General features: G+C 37.6%; 1 protein-coding gene across 4 annotated transcripts in view; it reads left to right on the top strand.

The window, feature by feature from the left end:
- Nucleotides 1-20,818, top strand: part of CGNL1 (cingulin like 1) — a 221,124-nt gene that overhangs the window by 44,664 nt on the left and 155,642 nt on the right. Inside the window, exon 1 of one of the 4 annotated variants that reach the window (XM_074234584.1) lies at nt 9,646-10,817. The exons of the other annotated variants lie outside the window; for them this stretch is intronic. Within the exon in view, the coding sequence (XP_074090685.1) occupies nt 10,783-10,817 (35 nt within the window). The 5' untranslated portion in view covers nt 9,646-10,782. Of the gene's footprint in view, nt 1-9,645; nt 10,818-20,818 lie in introns of those variants that run through there. 4 annotated transcript variants of the gene reach the window in all.

Here is a 20,818-nt window from a genome sequence, read left to right as displayed (position 1 = left end):
ATACACCCTTGTGTATAGAAACCTTTTATTTTAGAGGTGATAGAGGAGAGGGTAGATCATGGGAGAAGGTAATTAGATACAGCATACTTCTTTTGTTTTTTTTGGCAAGGTAGTGGGTTTGGATGATTTTGCCTAGGACCACATGGTTGAATGGTTGCTGGGCATGTGGGGTTGGATTTGGGCTTGGGTTCTCCTGGTTCCAGGGTTGGTGCTCTGTCTGCTGCGCCACTCAGCTGCCCCATAGCACACTTTTTAGGAGGAACAAATTGAAAGGAGAGAGAAAATATAATAAATGGAATTGGGGAAGAATGGATGAAGGGAAATACAATCAGCAATAGCAACTATGGGAAAAAATATGAAAACAAATTCTCCGATGGACTTATGATAAAGAATGTGATCCATCCTAGAGACAGAGCTGATGGTATCTGAAGGGAGACTGAAGAACATTTTTTTTTTCTCTTTCACTTTATTTTTCATGAGATTTTTCTATTTTTGTGAGGGGGGATTATTCTTACTCTTACAACAAGACTTTTAGTAATGTGTGAATAAATTAAAAATGTAAAAAATTATAAAAAACATAAAATAATTCCCTTTTATAAATGCTACCATGAAACTGTGGTACCTTCACAGCCTTATGGGATAGTTCCATATTAATCTAGATGCAATAAAATAATAAAAATTTCAATACTTCTAAGATAAAGGGAACAATTTATTAAATAAGACATATTACAAGTCATTGTTTTGTACAAACTAGTCACACTGAATAGATACTGGTATGAACTTTCACTTTCCCTACTTCATTTTCTTTCTGTTATAGTGATTCAGTCCAGTTCATCTGTCATGAATGTAATACCTTAGGATGATGATGTTATTATTGCAGTATGGAAGTGTAAGAGTTTAATTTTTAGTGGGTAAGAAATTCTTTTCTGTCTGCTCCAGGAAGGAGCAGGATTGAAATTATAATAGAACCAAAGTGAACCTAAATGTTCAGAGAATAAGTAGGTTATAGTTGTAGAAAGAGATTTAATTAATTAGATCCTGGGAAACAGGAGTAACATAATTCAGTGTCTCATATTAACACAATATTTTTTTACCTTTTCTTGTAACAAAGCAAAATAGGTGCTCATTAATTGGGGAATTACTGGTAAGTTTGACTGGTTTCTTTAGTCTTGCCCTCCTCTCTTTTCATTTTGGAATCCTTGTTTATAAAGTCAGACTCACTGGGATGTGGGGAGAAATATATAACTTCAAAATTGTTGTCACTCTAACAATAATAACCATCAGGGATTAAGGGAATTATACCTTTTAAGATTTGGTTTTACAAATTGCCTACCATGGAAACAAGCATCCTGGATTTGCTCAGTATGTGTAATTTTGATTCTTTCTTTGATCATTTTCCATGTTGACCTTCAGAGACACCTTTAAAAAATATTTAGACCCCCCCCCTTTGTTCATTCCCTAGAGCATTTATCACAGTTTGCTTTATACCAGAGATACTTGCCATTCTCTCCCTTCTTTCTTCTACCTTCAGTGAGAAGCTCCTCAGGGCTCAGTTCCTTCATCTCAAAAATTCCTGTATGTGGTAGACAACTAATACAGATGTGCTGAATGAAGTAGAGTGGTGAGACTTGGCTTGATCTCAGTTTCCTCCTATGTAAAATATAATGATTAAACTAGAAGAGCCCCAGCCTCTAAAATAGCCTTTAAAATTTATTGTGAATGAATGAATTTTCTGACAACCTTATACAAATATGGGTTCTTCTCAGTAGAATATATAATGACCATCAATATTTTCCCTTATTCCCAATTAAATTAAATTCTTGCTATTTCTCCTTGCCTTCAGCTCTATACCTGATTCCATCTTTTTCTCTTTTTATTGCTTCCTTTCTTGCCCCCAATTTCCTCCAGTGCTCTAATTTCATACATATAGTTTTTAATTTAATATTTATTCTCATTTTGTACAATGTTTTTTTATACATTAATAAAATATTCTTGTTTAAGAGTAAACAAAATACCCCCTACCCCCCAAGAATATAGACTCGAGCGATAAAGTACAGGGGAGAGAAAAAAATTAAAATTAAAATTAAAAAAAATAATAGTAATACTTGTAGCTATGGCCAAGTGGCGCAGTGGATGGAGCACCAGCCCTGGAGCCAGGAGCATCCAAGTCCATATCTGGCCCCGTATACCCAAAAATCACCCAGCTGCATGAAATGTAAGCTACCCCAAACCCACTGCCCTGCATAAGCCAATAAAAGAAAAAAAAGACCTAAAATAAAATAAAATAAAATAGTAATAATAGTAGGGGTGGCTGGGTGGTGGACAGAGCACTGGTCCTTGAGCCAGGAGCACCTGGGTCCGAATCCAGTCTCAGACACCCAACGATCACCTTGTTATGCGGCCCCAGGCAGGCCACCCAGCCCCATTTGCCCTGCACACCCCCAAAAATAATAATAATAAAAAATGTGCTTCAGTCTGTGTTCCAACACCACCAACTCTGTCGTGGGTGGATCACCTTCTTTATAATAAATCCATCACAAAAGTTACTTCCATATTTTTCCACCATTGCCATTGCTGATTGCAACTCCCTCCTTTTGTATTTCTCCACTACCATGTACTATGTTTTCTGTCTCCTTTCACTCTGACTCTGCTGTAGGGTAGCTGAGTGGTGCAGCAGACAGATCCCTGGCCCTGGCGCCAAGAGGCCCTGAGCCCCCCTACCACCCCTTAGGCCCAGCATCCACCTGGCCCTATGGTCCCAGACAAGCCATCCAATCCCAGCCCCTTGCAAGAAGTAAAAAAGAAAATGCGTTATATCTGACCACTCTCCCCCACCATGGTCCATCCTCTCCTCCATCACTCACATCCCCCCTTCCCCCTGTCTCCCCCCCTTATTACTCCAGATGCCTATACCCCATTGAGTATATATGCTGTTTCCTCTCCTAGCCACCTTTGATGACAGCGAAGATTCCCTCTTTCCCCCTTGCCTTCCCCCCTTCCATATCATTGCAATAGCTCATTGTAATAAAGAAAAATCTTATTATATGAAATATCTTGGCCTATTCCCCCTCTCTTTTTTTCTCCCATTACATTTCCCTTTTTTATTGACTCCATTTTTACACCATATTTTATCTTCAAATTCAGCTTTCTCCTGTGCTTCATCTATAAAAGCTCCTTCTACCTGCTCTGTTAATTGAGAAGGTTCATATGAGTATTATCAGTCATTTTTCTATGCTGGAATACATGCAGTTCATCATCATTAAGTCCCTCATATTTTCCCCTTCTCCTCCAATCTCTATGCTTCACCTGAGTCCTGTATTTGAAGATCAAACCTTCTGTTCAGCTTTGGCCATTCCAACAAGAACATATGAAATTCCCCTGGTTCATTGAAAGTCTATCTTTTTCCCTGGAAGAGGACATTCAGTTTTGCTGGGTAGTTGATTCTCTGTTGCATTCTAAGCTCTTTTGCCTTCCTGGTATATTATATTCCAAACCCTACGAGCTTTTGATGTAGTTGCTGCTAAGTCCTGTGTGATCCTGACTGCAGCTTTACGACATTTGAATTGTGTCCTTCTGGCTGCTTGTAATATTTTCTCTTTGACTTGGGAGTTCTGGAACTTGGCTATAATATTCCTGGGGGTTGGTTTTTTGGGATCTCTTTCTTGGGGGGATTGGTGGATTCTCTGCATTTCTATTTTGCCCTCTGCTTCTAGAATATCAGGGCAATTTTCCTGTAGTAATTCTTTGAAAATGATGTCAAGGCTCTTTTCCTGATCATGACTTTCAGGTATTCCAATAATTTTTAAATTATCTTTCTTAAATCTGTTTTCCATATCAGTTGTTTTTCCAATGAGATGTTTCACATTTTCTTCTAATTTTTCATTCTTTTGGTTTTGAAATATTGAGTCTTGATTTCTCATAAATTCATCAATCTCCCTGAGTTCTGTTCTTTGTCTGAAGGATTTGTTTTCCTCAGAGAGTTTTCTTATCTCTTTCTTCATCTGGCCAATTCTGCTTTTTAAAGCATTCTTAATAACTTTTTGAACTATTTTATCCATTTGACCTAAGCTGGTTTTTAGCATACTATTTTCTTCAGCATTTTTTGGATCTCCTTGATTAAACTGCTGACTTCATTTTCATGTATTTCCTGCATCTCTCTCATTTCTTTTCCAGTTTTTCTTCTAACTCCCTCATTTGATTTTCAAAGTCTTTTTTGAGCTCTGTCATAGCTTGAACCCAATTTCTGTTTTTCTTGGAGTCTTTAGATGCAGGAGCTTGTGCTTTCTCATCTTCAGACTGAGTGTTTTTGATCCTTCTTGGGCTCACAGGCAAAATATTTCACAGTGGTGTTCCTCTTGTTTCTCTGCTCATTTTTCCCAGTCTTAGCCTGTTTTGGGGGTGCTTCCTGAGCTTTTGGGACACTCCCACAAGGGTCTCAGTGTGTGAGGCTCTGTCTTCCCTCCTGGTCTGTGAATGACCATATGTGCCCCCCCCTCTGCCATGGGGCTGAGGTGGGGGGGCCCTGCTGTTCTATGGGGGGGCCTAGACTGTAATCAGGTTCTGAATGTGGTCAGAGCCCCAGAGTCCTGTTCCTGTGGCAGAGGACAGAGCTCAGCAGTCTCTCTGCACTCTACTTCCCTCCCTAGGTTCAGTGGACTCATGCCCTGGGGGCTCCTGCTTACCAGCTCTGCTTCTGTTTCCTGGATCTGGACTGCCTGGGCCATGCTCCTCACTGTGTGCCCCGAGGGCTGGGCTTCACATGCTTGCTCTGGCAGAGGTCCCCCGCTGTTCTCCAATTTGTGCCTAGTGCTCCCCAGGGCGTAGGTCAGGAAACTCCCCCGCTTCTGTGAGCCCCGGCTCCCAGCACCCTGGGGCTGCCTTCTGGAGGCTGAAGTTCTTTCGCTCTGGTGGGCCACCCCTCCAACCCTGGGGAGCAGAGCCTTTCTGCTCTTTTCCAGGTTACCTTGAGTAGGAGAACTGCCTCGCCGGGTCCCTTTGTGGGTTCTGTCTCTCAAAAATTTAGAGTCCTTAGTTTAGAAGTTTTATGAGAGAGCACCTAGGACAGGATCCTCTTGTAGCCATCTTGGCTCTGCCCTAATTTCATACATATATACATTCATGTATCTGTATATTTAGATATACATATATATTTAGATAGAAACACACACACACACACACAATTCTATGCCCAAATAGCTTTCCATTTAGCATCTGTAAAAAAAGAATTCCATCTAAAAAAAATTTATGCTTTGTTAGACTGATATGACTTGTGTGGTCAGGAAAACAGGGTTAGTTGAGCATTTCTGTTCTATTCTTTATTCTTTCTGGGACCAAGGGGATAGGATGTTTGCAGCATCACTGCTTTTTTGTCCCCTTTCTTGGAATCATTTTGTGTGCCTTAAGATGCCATATATCAACGTTAAGTCATTGGTATCACTATTATCAGTATTATTTTGTTTTTGTCTGGTATAATGCAAGAAAATCAGGTTAAGTATCAAAATCAAAGAATAATTTTTAACATTCAATTAGCACACCAAAGAGAAAAATTCTTGGTTTTTATTTCTGGAATATAGAATCATAGAGTATTAGGGCTAGAGAGATCTCCTCGATCATCTATGTCAACTTCATTTGTTTGATAGTGACATGACCCTATATTTGAGCTGTTAAAGGTCACACAAATTTTGCCCTCCTTCTGGGATCTGACAAGGGAAATGATAGTTTGACTGCTCTGGAGGTGTCCTGTTAGGTAGAACATTACCGATGGTCTAGATATGACTTGAATCCAGACTTCAAGTCTAGCTCTTTTCCCATTACAACAACTGTCTATCTATATTTCATTGTAATTCCTATCTTGTCTTTATTTCTTCTTCCATATTCACTTATTTCACACAACTTTTTCAGTTTTCAAGCTTTTGTTTCTACTCTTTTTCTTATGGGGGAAGCTATCTGCAAGTCATAAATTATCACCTCTTAGATCACATCGACACCTTTCTCTATTTGCACTGCTTTCTGAGCATGGGCCACTGTAGCTGTGAAGTTAAGTTAGTCATGCCTGAGGCCCTGAAAAATATTTTCACCCTGCCCCTGGTGACTTTTAGGTGAGAGGCTTGTTTTTCCATCCCTCTGGGATCTGACAAGGGAGGCACATCAAATAAAGGAAATCATCAGTTTTATCTAGTCTGGCAGCCCCAAAGTTGTCTTGTTTGGTAGAACATTACTGATCCTCAGATATGATCAGCTTAGGCTACACCTATCATCTGTATGATTGCTTCAATGCTTTTTATAAGGAGGCTAGAACTTGGGAAATGACATCTCTCTCTTCCACCATGATCAGGAGTGCTACACACCTTGAGCTAAATTAGAAAAAGTTCATATTGGAGCAGAGTAATGAAAAGGCAGTATGTCCTAGTGGATGGAGACCCTCGAAGTCAGGTTTCTGATCCCTCTCTGATGCTTACAAATTGTAACCAGGGACCAGTCACCCAATTTCTCCAATGCCCATGGGTGAAAATATCTAAGACTAGGAGATGGTAGAAACTGACTGATCTGTATCAGTGGAGGGAGTTTATACTCCTAGGAATTCCCTACACTGATAAAATCACAACTGAGGATAAAACAAATAGTAACTTTTTATACCTTTAGTGTAGCCTTTGTTACTATTGATCACCTTCTCCTTGATAATTAATTTTCTCCAGGTTTTTTGACACTGTATAGTCCTGATTCTCCTCCTGCTAATCTGACCATTTTTACTATCTCTCTTTGTTGGATCTTTATCTTCATCCTGTAGTTAACAATAGAGGTTCCCTTTGGTTCTGTCCTACTTTATTTGGTGATCTCATTAGCTCCTGTAGCTTCAGATATCTTTTATGCAGAATATTCTTAATTGTCCAGCCATAACCTCTCACTTGACCTCCAGTCTTATATCTCCAACTGCTTTTTAGACATTGAACTGGATGTTCTATAGATATCTTAAACCTCATTATGACCCAAAATTGGACTCTTTATCTTTCCCTTTAAATGCTCCTTCCTTTTCCCTTTGAGTAAGGAAGGCACCTGTTGAGGATATCACCTTTCCTATCACTCAGGATAAAATCAAAGTATATCCTCACTCTTCACTCACCCTCCATATACAATTCTGACTAAATTCTATTGTTTCCATCTTTGTAATATATCTTTTATAGGACACACACTTCAACCTCTCCAATTGAGACCCTGTTCACCTCACATCTTGACTGTTGCCTGTAGCCTGCTTCTAATTTCTCTGCTTCTAATCTTTGCCATTTCAGTCCATCTTTTATCCAACTGCCAACTGATCTTCCTAATATTCATGTCTGACCATGTTTCATTGAGGAAACTCCAGGGGATCCCTATCACTTTCAGGGAATAATTATAAAATCCTTTGGCATTCAGAGCCCTTCATAACCTGTCCCCATCCTACCTTTCCATTCTTTTTGCACCTGGATCCCCTCTATATATCCAGTGACTGGCCTCCTTGCTGTATTTGCAACTAACATTTTCAATCCCCATTCCAGACATTTTCATTGTTTGTCCTCATGCATGAATATGCTCTCTCCTCATGTCCTAATTTCTCTGACTTCCTTTAAATCTCATCCCAAGTGCTACCTGTATTTCCTAGTCCTTAATTTCAGTGACTTCCCTCTAAGAGTGTGCCCAATTTTATTTTGTCTGTATTTTATTTTATATATTTGTTTGCATATTGTCTTCCATATTAGATTGTGAGCTCCTTGAGGGAAGGGACTGGAGGAAAGGGGGGGAGTGTTATTTTTGCCTTTCTTTGTATTCTCAGCAGTTAGCACAGTCTCTGAATGCTTTCTAGGTGCTTAATAAATATTAGTTAATTGACCATCACAATAATCACAATTAGTGAGTATTAGTACCAATTTATAAAAGAAAGAAACTGGGATTTGGAGAGAATTAGTCTACTTATCCAAAGAAAGTTAGCATTAGTCAGGATTTAACACCAATTCTTTCCCAGACTTCAAGGCTAGGGCTCTATCTCTGTTGCTGGCTAATATGTGATTGGTTTGGGCTGTAAGAGTCCAGTTTTTTCTTTGAACTGTCTGATCACTTCTTTACTTGGAAATGTCCTTGGGGTATTATTTACACAAAGGAAAAACAAAATGAAACAGGTGGGGTGGGGAGTAGGATGTTATATCTTAGTATATACTTATTTGTTAGTATATATCTTATGTACTAATTTCCAGGATTTAGTTTTTGCTTTTTATATGCAATGGTTTTATTCTTGCCACATTTCAGAGTGGGAAGCAGCTCCTGATAGTTTGCTTGTTTTGGCCCTTTTGAATCTCTGAAGCATGACCTTTTGCCTGGGCTTGTCCATAACATGCCTAATTAAAACACATTGGCCCAAAACAGCCTCAAAAGAAAACAAGAATAGCTATTGGAATAGGAAGGGACTTTCTCTTTTTCTCCTTTCTCTCTTTCTCTCCTCTTTCTCTCTCTTTCTCTCTTCTCTCTCTCTCTCTCTCTCTCTGTCTTTCTCTTTGTTCCTCTCCTTCTGTATGTCCTCTCTCTCTCTCTCTCTCTCTTTCTTTCTTCTTCCTCTTCTTTCTCTCTTTCTTTCTCTTCTTCCTTCCCTCACATCTACCCCAACACCCAAAGACTGACCTCTATTTAGAAGGCTATATGTGTGTATGAAGGTGTTTTAACTTTCTCATTTTGCTATTCCCTGGCCAGTTTCTTTTTGACCCTCATGATGTTACAATAAGTGCTTTTAGTTTCTCTAGGCAGTTTATCACATATTCCTCTCCTTGCTATTCATATCTGCTCACATAATACATGGAAGTCAGTTGTTATTGCTGTGGATAAAGTAGCCTGAGACTATGAGGGAAGTCTATGGAACTTAACCCTATAGAAGACTTTGGTTTTATTTTCTTTTAACCAATTAACTATTATGAAGGGATTTCCTTTCATTGTCCTTCTCTGGTTTCTTCCTTTTCCTCTTTTCAGTTATTTTTTTTTGTCCTTTCCTACTGTTTGAGGATTTTTTCATGACCACCTTTTGACCTCTGATCTGATAGGCCTGCTTTCTTACCCTCATTTAAAGAGAGTAAGCAAGATAAATCTAATCAAATACTTGATTAGGAGGAAAGGATCTATATACATTTCAGTATTGGCACTGACGAATTACATTAAATCCAGTATGTATACTATCTGCAAGGAATGGGGTTGGATGTTGGGAATTACAAAATTAAAAAAAAAAATCAAAATAGCCTCTTCTCTGAAAGTGTTTATATTTTTTAGGGGGATGTGGTTTACAACATTTAGACACATGTATAAATATAGGGCAATTTGTTGAAGGAGAGAGAAAAAAGGGGATGGGTATGTGGAAGGAGGCATATCTGAGCTGATATTTTGAGGCAGGTTAAGGATTCTTTGAGGCTAGAGGAGGGAGTGCCTTCCAAGGAATGCAGGGAATGGCTTGTGCTTATATATGGAGCCTGGAGAGTTCTCCAAATACAGGGGAACAGTTATGCTTATTCTATCTTTAAGTTGTATTACATAGTTGCTTCTTTCTCTTTTCTTTCTCCTGAATTAGAACAAAAATGACCCCCCCCCCCCACATTCCCCACCTCCCCAACCCTCAAAGATTGACCTCTCTTAGAATGGTGTATGTTCGAAGGATTTTTAAAAAAAATTTTATTTGAATCAATAGGGATTTTAAGTGACTTGTCCAAGGCCACACAGCTAGGTAATTATTAAGTGTCTGAGACCAGATTTGAACCCAGGTACTCCTGACTCCTAGGCTGGTGCTTTATCCACTATGCCACCTAGCCACCCCAACTTATCCCTTTCTATTGTTAGTTACTTGAGGGTAGGATCTATCTTTTGCCTCTTTTTGTATCTGTAGTAGAGTTTTTAAACTGTCAAGCATTCAAACTCTTACTATAGAGAACACAACTCTGATGAACTGGCCACACTGTTCAAATGCCAAACCTATGCAAAAAGGCTATTTTATGGAAAATTCACAGAGGTCCATCTTTCATAGGGGGGTTCAGAAAAAGCAATACAAAGACACTCGGAAGGTCTATCTTAAGAACTTTAGAATTGATTGTGCAGCACAAGAAACATTGGCATAGGACCTCCCAGCATGATGTGCTAAAGGTGTAGTTTTATGAATAGAGAAGAATTGAAGTAGCTCAAAGGAGAATTCACCCCAGATGTTCACATAGACCATTTGTGCCCCACGTGTGGTAGAACATTCATTCTGAGCTCTTACTGGTCTGATTAGCCAGTCAGACCCACTATAGTGATGTTGTTTTTGATCCTTTTCAAGGATGAAGAGCAAATGACAGCATTCAACAAGTCCCTAGCACTTAGTCCTGTTCCTGGCCCATGATAGGAGCATAATAAATATTGATTGATTATTGTTAGGGAGAAGGTCCCAGAAATTCTCAGGACCAGTTCCCACAGCCTCAACTTTAAACAGGAGGTAGGATGAGCGACATCCGGAAGGTTCATTTACTCAGTTTCAGCTATCTGGAAAACTCTATTTGGGATCTCTGAGGGATGTGTTTGCTCCTGTGTAGTCATGGGACCAATTAGGACTCTTACTAGATGGGAGGCATACAGGAAATGAATGAATGCAAAAGTATTTGTTAAGTTCTTACCATGTGCCAGATGATATTGTACAAATATAAAAAGTGAGACAGTCTCTGTTTTTCAGATCTTCCATCCTAATAAGGAGAGACAACATATCCAGGACTGGTGATAATAGAAAGGATCTGAGGTGTCACAGGAAAGATGAATCATATGACAAGCCTTTTTCAGAGACAATGGTAGTACTGACTTAATTTCTGTGCCTAGAATGAAACTAGAGATTGGGGTAGGAGTTATGGGACAAGTAAGATGTCAAGGGAGATGACTAGTTGGGAGCATGTGAAGCATGGTATCTAGGATAGAAGTAGATAAAGTTCTGCTTTACTCAGTCACCAAGCAGGTTGCCTCAATTCTAACCTGTAAGTTTAACTTCCCTGGGTACAAGTGGTATAGATTCAACAGGTCTAGTACAGAGGATAATGGGACAGTTAAGGAGAAGCAGCACAGCTGTGACAGGACAGATGGCAAGCTGGAAAATAAAATAATTTGAACTAATTTGAATATTTTTTATAAGCTGAAATTACTATGAGGAAAACTCTATAAAAGATCCCAGAAATTGCCCTGTTTGAATAATTTCTCTTCTATTTGCCATTCTTTTTATCTTGTGATCTGTTTGTTGTCCCCATATGTCTAGATTCATAGGGTCAATATTGGGAGGTTAATATTTGCAAGGTTGGAAGTGAGGGTAGATTCAGCATTCTGTTTCAATGGAAAACAATTATAGAACAGTAACCATGTTGAAGTGGACAATTACAATAGAAAGAGAGGAAGGTGTAAGGACCCAGTTTCAATAGCTGGTTCAGGTGAATAAAAACAAGCTGAAAAATGTTATAATGCTGGGGTAGCTAGGTGGCATAGTAGGTAGAGCACTGGACTTGGAGCCAGGAGGACTTGAGTTCAAATCCGGCCTCAGACACTTAATAATTGCCTAGCTGTGTGATCTTGGACAAGTCACATATATCCCCATTGCCTTGCAAAAAAACAAAACAAAAAAAAAGGAAAAAAAAAAGAAATTTTATAGTGTCATACCTTCCTGTATTTGAACCAGAGGAAATTGTTGTGTCAGTAGAAGTGTTTGTGAAGTGGGGAAAAAATGAAACCAGTTTCAGATGTTTTAGTAGTATTGTTAGAAACCAAGAAGCTTTGATCTAGGCAGTGGGTATGAAGTGGAGAATGACCATTAGTTTCCTCATCTGAACTGAAGGCAGTGGTAAGAAACAAAAGAGGAAGATGTGAGGTTTGTTACCTCGGTAGCCTTGGGTAAATTACTTAATTTTTCTTATTTATAAACTGAAGCCAGCTAGGTTGCTCAGTAGATAGAATGTTGAATCTGGAGTCAGGAAGACCCATTTTCCTGAGTTCAAATGTGACTTCAGACCCTGGGCAAGTCACATAACCCCTACTTGCCTTAGTTTCCTTACCTGTATATGCAAAGTTGTGCACAGATATTACTTTTTAAGAGGTGACTTAGTCTCTCTCTCTTTCCTTTCCCTCACCATTTAATTGTAAATATTTTCTAAAATGGATGGTTATATGATAATTATGCATATAATTACACAGTGAAATGAAAAGCAGTCTGTTCACAAAAGATACACATCCTATGGAGGTTTGTTGAAAGATATTTTTTTTTTAGGTTTTTTTTTTTTTGCAAGGCAAATGGGGTTAAGTGGCTTGCCCAAGGCCACACAGCTAGGTAATTATTAAATGTCTGAGGCCAGATTTGAACCCAGGTACTCCTGACTCCAAGGCTGGTGCTTTATCCACTATGCCACCTAGCTGCCCGTTGAAAGATATTTTACAGCCTGACAAGGCTTCAATGGTTGAAGACCAAAAGATGCAAGCATTGCTTATTTGTCTTCCTGAACTAGGAAGACTGTTTCTTACTTTGGGCTAGTAGATAGAGTTGCACAACATGATCTATGTAGTACCAGTCTCTCTGTGCAACCTTTGAGATTCAGTTGCAACAAAAATGGCTTCTCCATTTTCCCTTTACATATAGAATAAGTTCTGCCACACAATCTAGTGATAATGCAATAATTTTTTGGCTTCCCTGGGAATTTTAGGGTAGGGAGATAACATGTTATTGATTGATCCAAAATCTATCCTGTGCTTTGGCATCTTTGAGGATTATAATTGAGGGTGGTGAAGGTGGGAGAAATGACATACATTCTTGTGGGGAAATCCTGCTCTGTCTTGTGGTTGATGTTCCAAATTTGATATTTGCCACATAAAGATGGGGACTTGCTCTTATGGTCTTGGGTCAGGGTCTATGAAACATTTTATCCAGAGTATCCCCAGAGCTGGGGCTAGCAAATTACATCTCTTTTATTTTATTTATTTATTTTTTGTCTGAATTTGTCCCTCTTTTTTTATTACTGTCAATATTACTGATAAAGAGAACTTTTAAAAATTTATTCCTCTAACTGCATGAGATGTTAACTTTCGACAATCATTTTTCTAAAAGGTTTTAAGTTTACATTTTTCTACTTCCCTTCCTTTCACCCTCTTTCCCCCTGACAGAAAGCAATCCAACATAGGCTTTACTTGTATAATCATGCTAAACATAGTGCATCTCTGTTTTCTATCCCTTTTCCTTTTGCTATTAATTTTGGCCTTGGAATAAATCCATAATTAATTTTTATCAGTCTTAAGTCAGTCTTTAGATTTTAGTGCTTATGTAGGCAAAACAAGCAGATGACATAAACTCAAGTACTTTAATTCACTATTTCATATTTTGGAGCATCTTGCATCTATTAGGTGTAGACAGCAGCATGTTACATAATAGAGGTTTTCTCCCCTCTTATGCTATATATATTAGAAGGAATGTAGCAAAGAACTTAACAGATTTCTAAAGTTACTATGAATATTTAGGAAGCTGTTCCTCCTTTTACAAGGGAGTTAATTAGCCTATCTTCATTCATTTATTTATTTATTTGTTCGATTATTTATTTATTTAAGTTTTTGCAAGGCAAATGGGATTAAATGACTTGCCCAAGGCCACACAGCTAGGTAATTATTAAGTGTCTGAGGCTGGACTTGAACTCCTGACTCCTGATTCCAGGGTCAGTGCTCTATCCACTGGGCCATGTAGCACTAGTTTATCTTTAAAAATGTAAATACTGGGGCAGCTAGATGGTGCAGTGGATAGAGCACCAACCCTGGAGTCAGGAGGACCTGAGTTCAAATTTGATCTCAGGCACTTAATAATCTCTTGTGTCCTTGGACAAGTCACTTAACCCCACTGCCTTGGAAAAACCAAAAAAAAAATGTGAATACTCCATGGGCAGGTGGTCTTTTGGTCATTAACACCAGAAAAATTGCTTGCTATATATTAAAATTATAGTTATATTGGGTTTCAAAGTGACACCATACACTGTGCTTGTCAACATGAGACTGCACAAGCACACACACACACACACACACACACCATTTCACACCAGTGCTACAGATGCCTACAGATGTGTGCTTATTTGACATAAGGTTTAATTGTAGCAGGTTGGCAAATAATTAGAAATATTTTATTAAAATCAGTTTCAACAGTATTATAATTGAACTTCTTTCACTTCATCCTCAGATCTTCCCCAGTTGAAATTTATATCAACCACTATTATGAACTCTCCAGGTTCATAACTTCATATAAAACTTTTTCAGTTTGTATTCATTTCATTTCACTTTATTACATTATTATATTAACTTTATATCGTTGATTCCCTTTTTCTTCTTTTATTTCACCCTAGACATGCTGAGTTTCCTCCTAAACTCAATGCAGCTTCATCTTTTGAAAATGTAAATGTTGTATCTCCTTTGGAATTGGAGGAAGGAAGCTCCTAGAGAGGACAATAAGAGATGCAGCAGTCTGAGAATGCTTTAGTTGTCAGTGTTTTATTATTGGTACTTTGACCTTTCTGGAGCAGCAGCAGTGCAACAGAGAGGAAGACTGCAAGTCTGTAGATTACCACAAACTTTTAAAGCACCAGATGATTCGACCTGATGTAGATTGATAAAATATACTTAGTGGGTGAGGTTGGTGCAAAAAAGGATTAAAAAAAAGGCTTTATTGACATCTTTTATTTTAAGAAAAATTACTGCCAATTTCAGATACTTTCCAATAGTGTTTTATACAAAGAAATAAAACTGATGAAGAAAAAAAAATAAGTATATTGTTCATGCCTGAGTGGCTTATGCACTTAATAAATCGATAGCTGAGTAATTGTATATATTTCATTCTGTACCAGTAACCCCACCATCTTTCTATCAAAAGGAGAAAGGTATGCTTTGTCTTAAGTTCTGGGAATCAAGATGATCATTTCATTATCTCAGTTTAAATGTCTTTTAGTGTTGTTTTCCATTAAATTATTGAGGATACTTTAAATATTTTGGTGCTGCTTATTGTCTTCTGCCTCAGTTTATCCCACTTGTGAGTTTTTTCCCCTATAGAGAGATAATGACTCATCTAGAGAAACAATTTTTCCCCCTATAGAGAGATAAGGACTCATGTAAAGAGACAAATAATTCTCCCCCCCCCCCCCCATGGGTGTTTTGTGGAAACAAATACTTTATTTTTTGCATTTGCAAAATAAAAGTTGTAAAATGAGGGAATGGTTGAAATCTACCAACAGGATGGATAGTCAAAGATATAGTTTGGGCTATCATTAGATTAATGACTATGAAAATATAACAATTTTATGATTCTGTGAACTCTGAATTCCTCAGCTGCCCCAGTTGTTCCATCTATCCCTTAGTAAGTAATTATTTGCCTTTTTCAGAGTTTTTTTTTAGTTGCCCTGAAGTGTGCTGCCATGCAACTCTTTTTGCAGTGTCAAAGAAATGGGAGTGGGGTAAGGCAGTGTCCATATCTTGGGAAGTGATTGAACAAATTCTGGTACATTGAATGTAATAAAATGATGAAAGGGACTTGTCCAAGAGTACTACCACTATATACTGATGAAGAGTAAAATGAGCACAATCAGGATAACAATTTTTACCATAATAACAACATTGAAAAAAATGATCATTTTTGAAAGACTTAACTCTGATCATTGCAATCCATGTCTCCAGAGAACTAATGATGAATAATTTTATCTTCTTTCTGAGAGAGAGGTGATGGTTTAAATATGCAGAATGAAACACATTTTTGGATATGACCAATATGGGAGTTTTATTTTGCTTGCCTACTTGTTACAAGGTTGTTTTTCTCCTTCCTTCCAGTTGGGGAAGGTAAGAATGGGAAGGAGAAAATTTATTGATAATTGAAAAAGTTTTAATTAAGAAAAAGGCTTGCTATGAATATTTTATAATAACTATTTTTTTTTTCTGCTGTTGACCTCATTGGTTTATATGCCCAGTATTGACCCTGCTAGGTCAAAAGGAATGAATAGTTTACTATCTCACAATTTACCACCAATTTTGCATTTATGTATAGGTTATATTCTTTTCCCTTTATGTATACCCTATTTCTAAGACCTTATTAATAGTACAAAAGTTTTCATACATAGTCCTGGAAGGAAAACTCTAAGCTATAAAATTAGATATGATAAAGAACCTTTGTCATCAATTGCTATGGTCCACAAAAGTATTACTCTTTATAATCTGCTGAGAAATCTTTGTTTCCTTATTTTGTTCTAGTTAAATCTGTTTTTCTTTTAGTAAGAGTATTCAAGATAAATTAAAAATTTCTTTCCCAGTTTTATTATTCAATTATGTTTTGTAACTAGAATTATAACATATTGAGAAATTTATATATTATGAGAGAACTTTCTATAATCTAATAATAATGACAAACATCAGTGTGGAGTACTGGATAGAGAGGTCTAACTGTGAAATCAGGAAAATCTGGGTTCAAGTCTTGACTCTGGTACATTGGCAGGGTGACTCAGGTTAAGTAAATATCTCTTTGTTCCATGTATCTCTTGAATGATTTTGTATTTCAGAGAGTTTGGCAGTCTTTGCCATTAGAGGGAAGTATTCAACACTAGGAGTTCCTTAACAAGATTCAATAAATATCTATAAAAGCTCTTTTTTTTTAAAAGATTTTTCAAGGCAATGGGGCTAAGTGGCTTGCCCAAGGCCACATGGCTAAGTAATTATTAAGTGTTTGAGGTTGTATTTGAATCCAAGTACTTCTGACTCCAAGGCTGGTGCTCTATTCACTGCGCCACCTAGCCACCCCTCTATAAAAGCTCTTGATGCTCACCAGCATTGATGGGGATAAATAAAAGTAAAAATATTCTTCTTTCCTCCCCAGAAGCTTTTATAGTCTACAAGCTTTTGTATATATATATATATGTAAATAGAAAGTAATTTTTATTTTTTTTGGAGAGGAAGAGGAGCAGTAGAGGAATCTGGAAATGTTTAGGTAATCCAAAAGACAGAACTGAAAAAGGAGCATTGCAGGCATAGGGGCTGGAGATGTCTTGCTTTATATTGTCTGAAGTGAAATAAGTGAAGTGTGAGTAATATATAATTGGACCTGGAAACATAGACTAGAGTCAAGTTGTGAAGAAATTTAAATGCTAGAGGAGTTTACGTTTTACTCTAAAGACAATAAAGGGCTATTGAATCTGTAGGGGACTTAGAAATGTAGACAGTGATGAGGATATCAGAGTGATTGTCCATGGAGAAGCTTCATTGGTTTGGGAGAGATATTTTGGAGGTGGAATTGATAAAACTGTCCCACTGATTGGATAATGAAGGAAGGGAATGTAGGAGAAGGGAAAAGAACTATGGATGACTCCTAGCTTTCCCTGTGACAGGAGGAATGCGTGTGCCCTCAAAATCAGGAGTTTCTTGGATGATGAAATCATGGGTCCAGATCCTCTCATGATGCTGATAACAACTAACATTTAGATAATGGTTAACAGTTTGCAAAACATATCAAATGCATTATCTCATTTGTACATTTCTAACAGTCTTGTAGGGTAAATAGTATTAATTCCATCTTCAGTTTAGAAGTGAGGACTAGAGAAGTTGCAGTTTGTCAGGATTTTGCAATTTGTTCAGGATTAGAACCCAGATCTCATTGAGATCAAGTCTTTATTAGTCTTTATTCCATTTAATAAGTATTTAATAATGCCTGATACATGTAAGTAATTAAGTTTGATTTTTCATAACCATCTTTTGTGAGTTGGGGGCCATCAGTACTTTGGGGGGAGCTTTGGGTATTAGGCCTTTCCCCTTACTGTCTTCTACTTTACTGTTCTTTGTCTTTCTTCTGTATGATGCCAGTTCCAAGGCAGCTGGATGGTTTAGTGGACTTGGAGTTAGCTGGATCTGGATTTTTTTCAAATTTTCTTCAATTTTCTTCAAATCCAGCATCAAATATTTACTAGCTTTGTGACCCTGGGCTAGCCACTTGACCTTATCTGCCTCAATTTCCTTGATTGTAAAATGGGGATTATATGTAGGGTGAAAAGAAGTGAGAGAATTTGGAACTAAAAACTTTAAAAATGAATGTTGAAACTTGTTTTTAACTTGTGACCAGGGAGGGGGGGGGGAAAGTAATTACCTTACGGGGTTGTTGTGAGGATCAAATGAGATAGCATAGTTGGCATTCTATAAATACTTATTCCCTTCCCTATCTTGAGATTGTTTCGTTTAGGCTTCTGGTTCACTTCAGTTCTCAACATATTTTTACTAAGCAAATTAAAATGAGATATAATATCTCTCTCCAAAAAGGTTCACTATTTATGAGAAGACAAACAGTGATAATATATCACAATAGGATTGTGGGGGTACAGTCAAAGCAGAATGAGTGATTTGAGGAAAGATCAATATAGCTTGGGATCATCAAGGGAAAGCAAGAAACATTCTCCAAAATGAACAGTTTACCTTTGAAATCATGTTTTTGCAATTTCCCCTCTTCCTCTTTATTTTTTTTTTTTAGTAGAGTCTAGGGAATGAGAGGCTGGACATTACTGAAATTCCAAGCAAGGGTGTGTCAAAAGTCAAAGATTCATTTCTGCTCCCTTTGTTTTTTTCTTCCTTCTGGCCCATTTTTGTCAATCAGGCCATAGAGATGGGAAATATAGACATGATATCTTTTACTTTCTGGACTCCAAAAATGTGTCTCAGAGACAAATTTTTTTTTCTGCAGAATAAGGCAGAAATAGTGATAGATTTCTATTAGTGACAGTGTTTGTTGAGGGACTGTAGTGTGAGCTGCAATTTGCAAGGCATCCTTGGGATGCAAAATTTCTAGGCTTATTCTTCTTCCTCTGACTGGGTAGGGATAGCTACCCAAAACTTAACACTAAAGGGCTAAGCTAGGTGACACAACGAAATTGAGTTTTGGACTTGAAGTCCAAACACCTAAGTTTAAATCCTGTCTCACCCACTCAATTGTGTGACCCCTTGGGTTCTTTCAGCTCTCTTAACCCTCATCTCTAAAATGGGACTAATTAGACAGCACCTATTTCCCAGTTTTATGAGGATCAAATAAAATAAAAGCTATAAAGCACTTTGCTAAATGTTGGTTGTTATTACTAAAAAAACATTAAACAGTAAGTTGGTATGTTGCTGATGGAAACTTAGCCTAGACTTTGTCATAGAGAGGAGAGAGCAGTGTGGACTGGTAGAATTGGGTAGGGCTTTTTGGAGGAAGAGGTGAGATATGAACTGAACCTTGAATGGAAAGATAGGATTCAGTCCTGTGGAGGGGTGGGAGAAAAAGGATTCCAGGAGACTTTTCCTGCTGTGAAAACAAGGGTTGAAGATAAAGTAAGGCTGGGAGTAGTGACAGGATATCTGAGCTTCTCCAGTGGTTTAGAAGTCAACAAAAGCACCTTGCATAAGTTTCCTCCCTTGAGGCTGCCTTGTATGGTAGTGCTGATGCCAGATATGACTTACAAAGTGATCAAGTAAAAGTGTGTGTGCCTCTCTCTTCCAGTTCTAACATTATGTATCTCTCTTTCAGCATTGAAGGTGATTGGAAAATCTGAGAATTTTTAAAAGGTGAAATTTATTGTAATATGTCACAGGACCAGATTTAAGACATATTAAAAGGACTGGGTGTTCATGATTATTTTTGCTGATCTTCTTTAAATTGTTCATTCCTTTCTTGGGCATATTGCCCTGGAGTAGAGTGATATCAGTCAAATGAGATAATTTATAGAAAGCACAAACTTTGAATAACTATGTTAGTGTTAACTATTATAAGTAGTATTATTGTGGAAATGCTTTCTACTGAATAGTAAAAATTTCCTCACTTATGCCTGTTTGTTAAAATATTTATTCTTCTTTCTTTGTGTAAGCTCCTGTATTAGGCAGCCTTTGGATTCAGAAAGTTCTCAGGGTTAGTTAGATTAAAGAGTTATTTTGAAAGAGTGTATTGATGGCTAATGCTGTTTTAATTAAATTACTTTGTTTTTATTCACTACCTCATAAATATTTCAATCAAATTTTATTACCTACATTGATTTTTTTTCAGACCTCAAATGCTTCTATGAAAATTTCTGTCTTTTGTCCTTGCCACAGAAATCCAGACTCTTAGACTCCCTATCACCCTTCATTTTTCCCTTTCCTATCTGTGACATAATTGTGGATACATTGACTCCTAGGCATACAACATTTTCTCATTCTCATACTCTCTGAAACACATCCCTCGCAATTACTTAACTCTATATTCTCAAGTACACTGAGTCACAATTCGCAGTCACAATAGTTTCCTTCCACTCACTTCTTTCCCTAAAATATACTCTTCTTTTCAGTCCTCAAGGTCTCAAATAAAGTCAAGGCCAGACAGCATTCAGAATCAGGACTCTAAGCAAAGCTTTGAAGATAACCTATTACAAATAGTCTCTGTGATGTTTGACATTTTAGCTTTTCTGTTTCTTTTACCATTTTCCTCATCTGTAAAATAGAAAGATTGAGTTGGATCATTTTTCATGTTCTTTTTAGTTCTATACCAGTGCCTTTCACGTAGTCACTTAATAAAAGTTTGACTATATGATTGAATATGTACAACCCATATCAGTTTGTTCACTGCCATGGAAAGGGGGGAAGGGATGGGAAGGTGACAAAAATGTGGAACTTGAAAACTTAAAAAAAATGAATATTGAAAATTATCTTTGCATATAGTTGGAAAAAAATAAAGAAGAAAACAAGTTTGAATGCACCAGAGCATAAGCTCTAGCAAATTTCTATGATCTCTTAGCTTCCTAGAATGGATCAGTCATACCAACTA

This window comes from Macrotis lagotis, chromosome 4, assembly GCF_037893015.1.
Source record: "Macrotis lagotis isolate mMagLag1 chromosome 4, bilby.v1.9.chrom.fasta, whole genome shotgun sequence".
Classification (NCBI taxonomy): Eukaryota; Metazoa; Chordata; class Mammalia; order Peramelemorphia; family Peramelidae; genus Macrotis; species Macrotis lagotis.
This window is presented reverse-complemented; position numbering and strand designations above follow the sequence as displayed.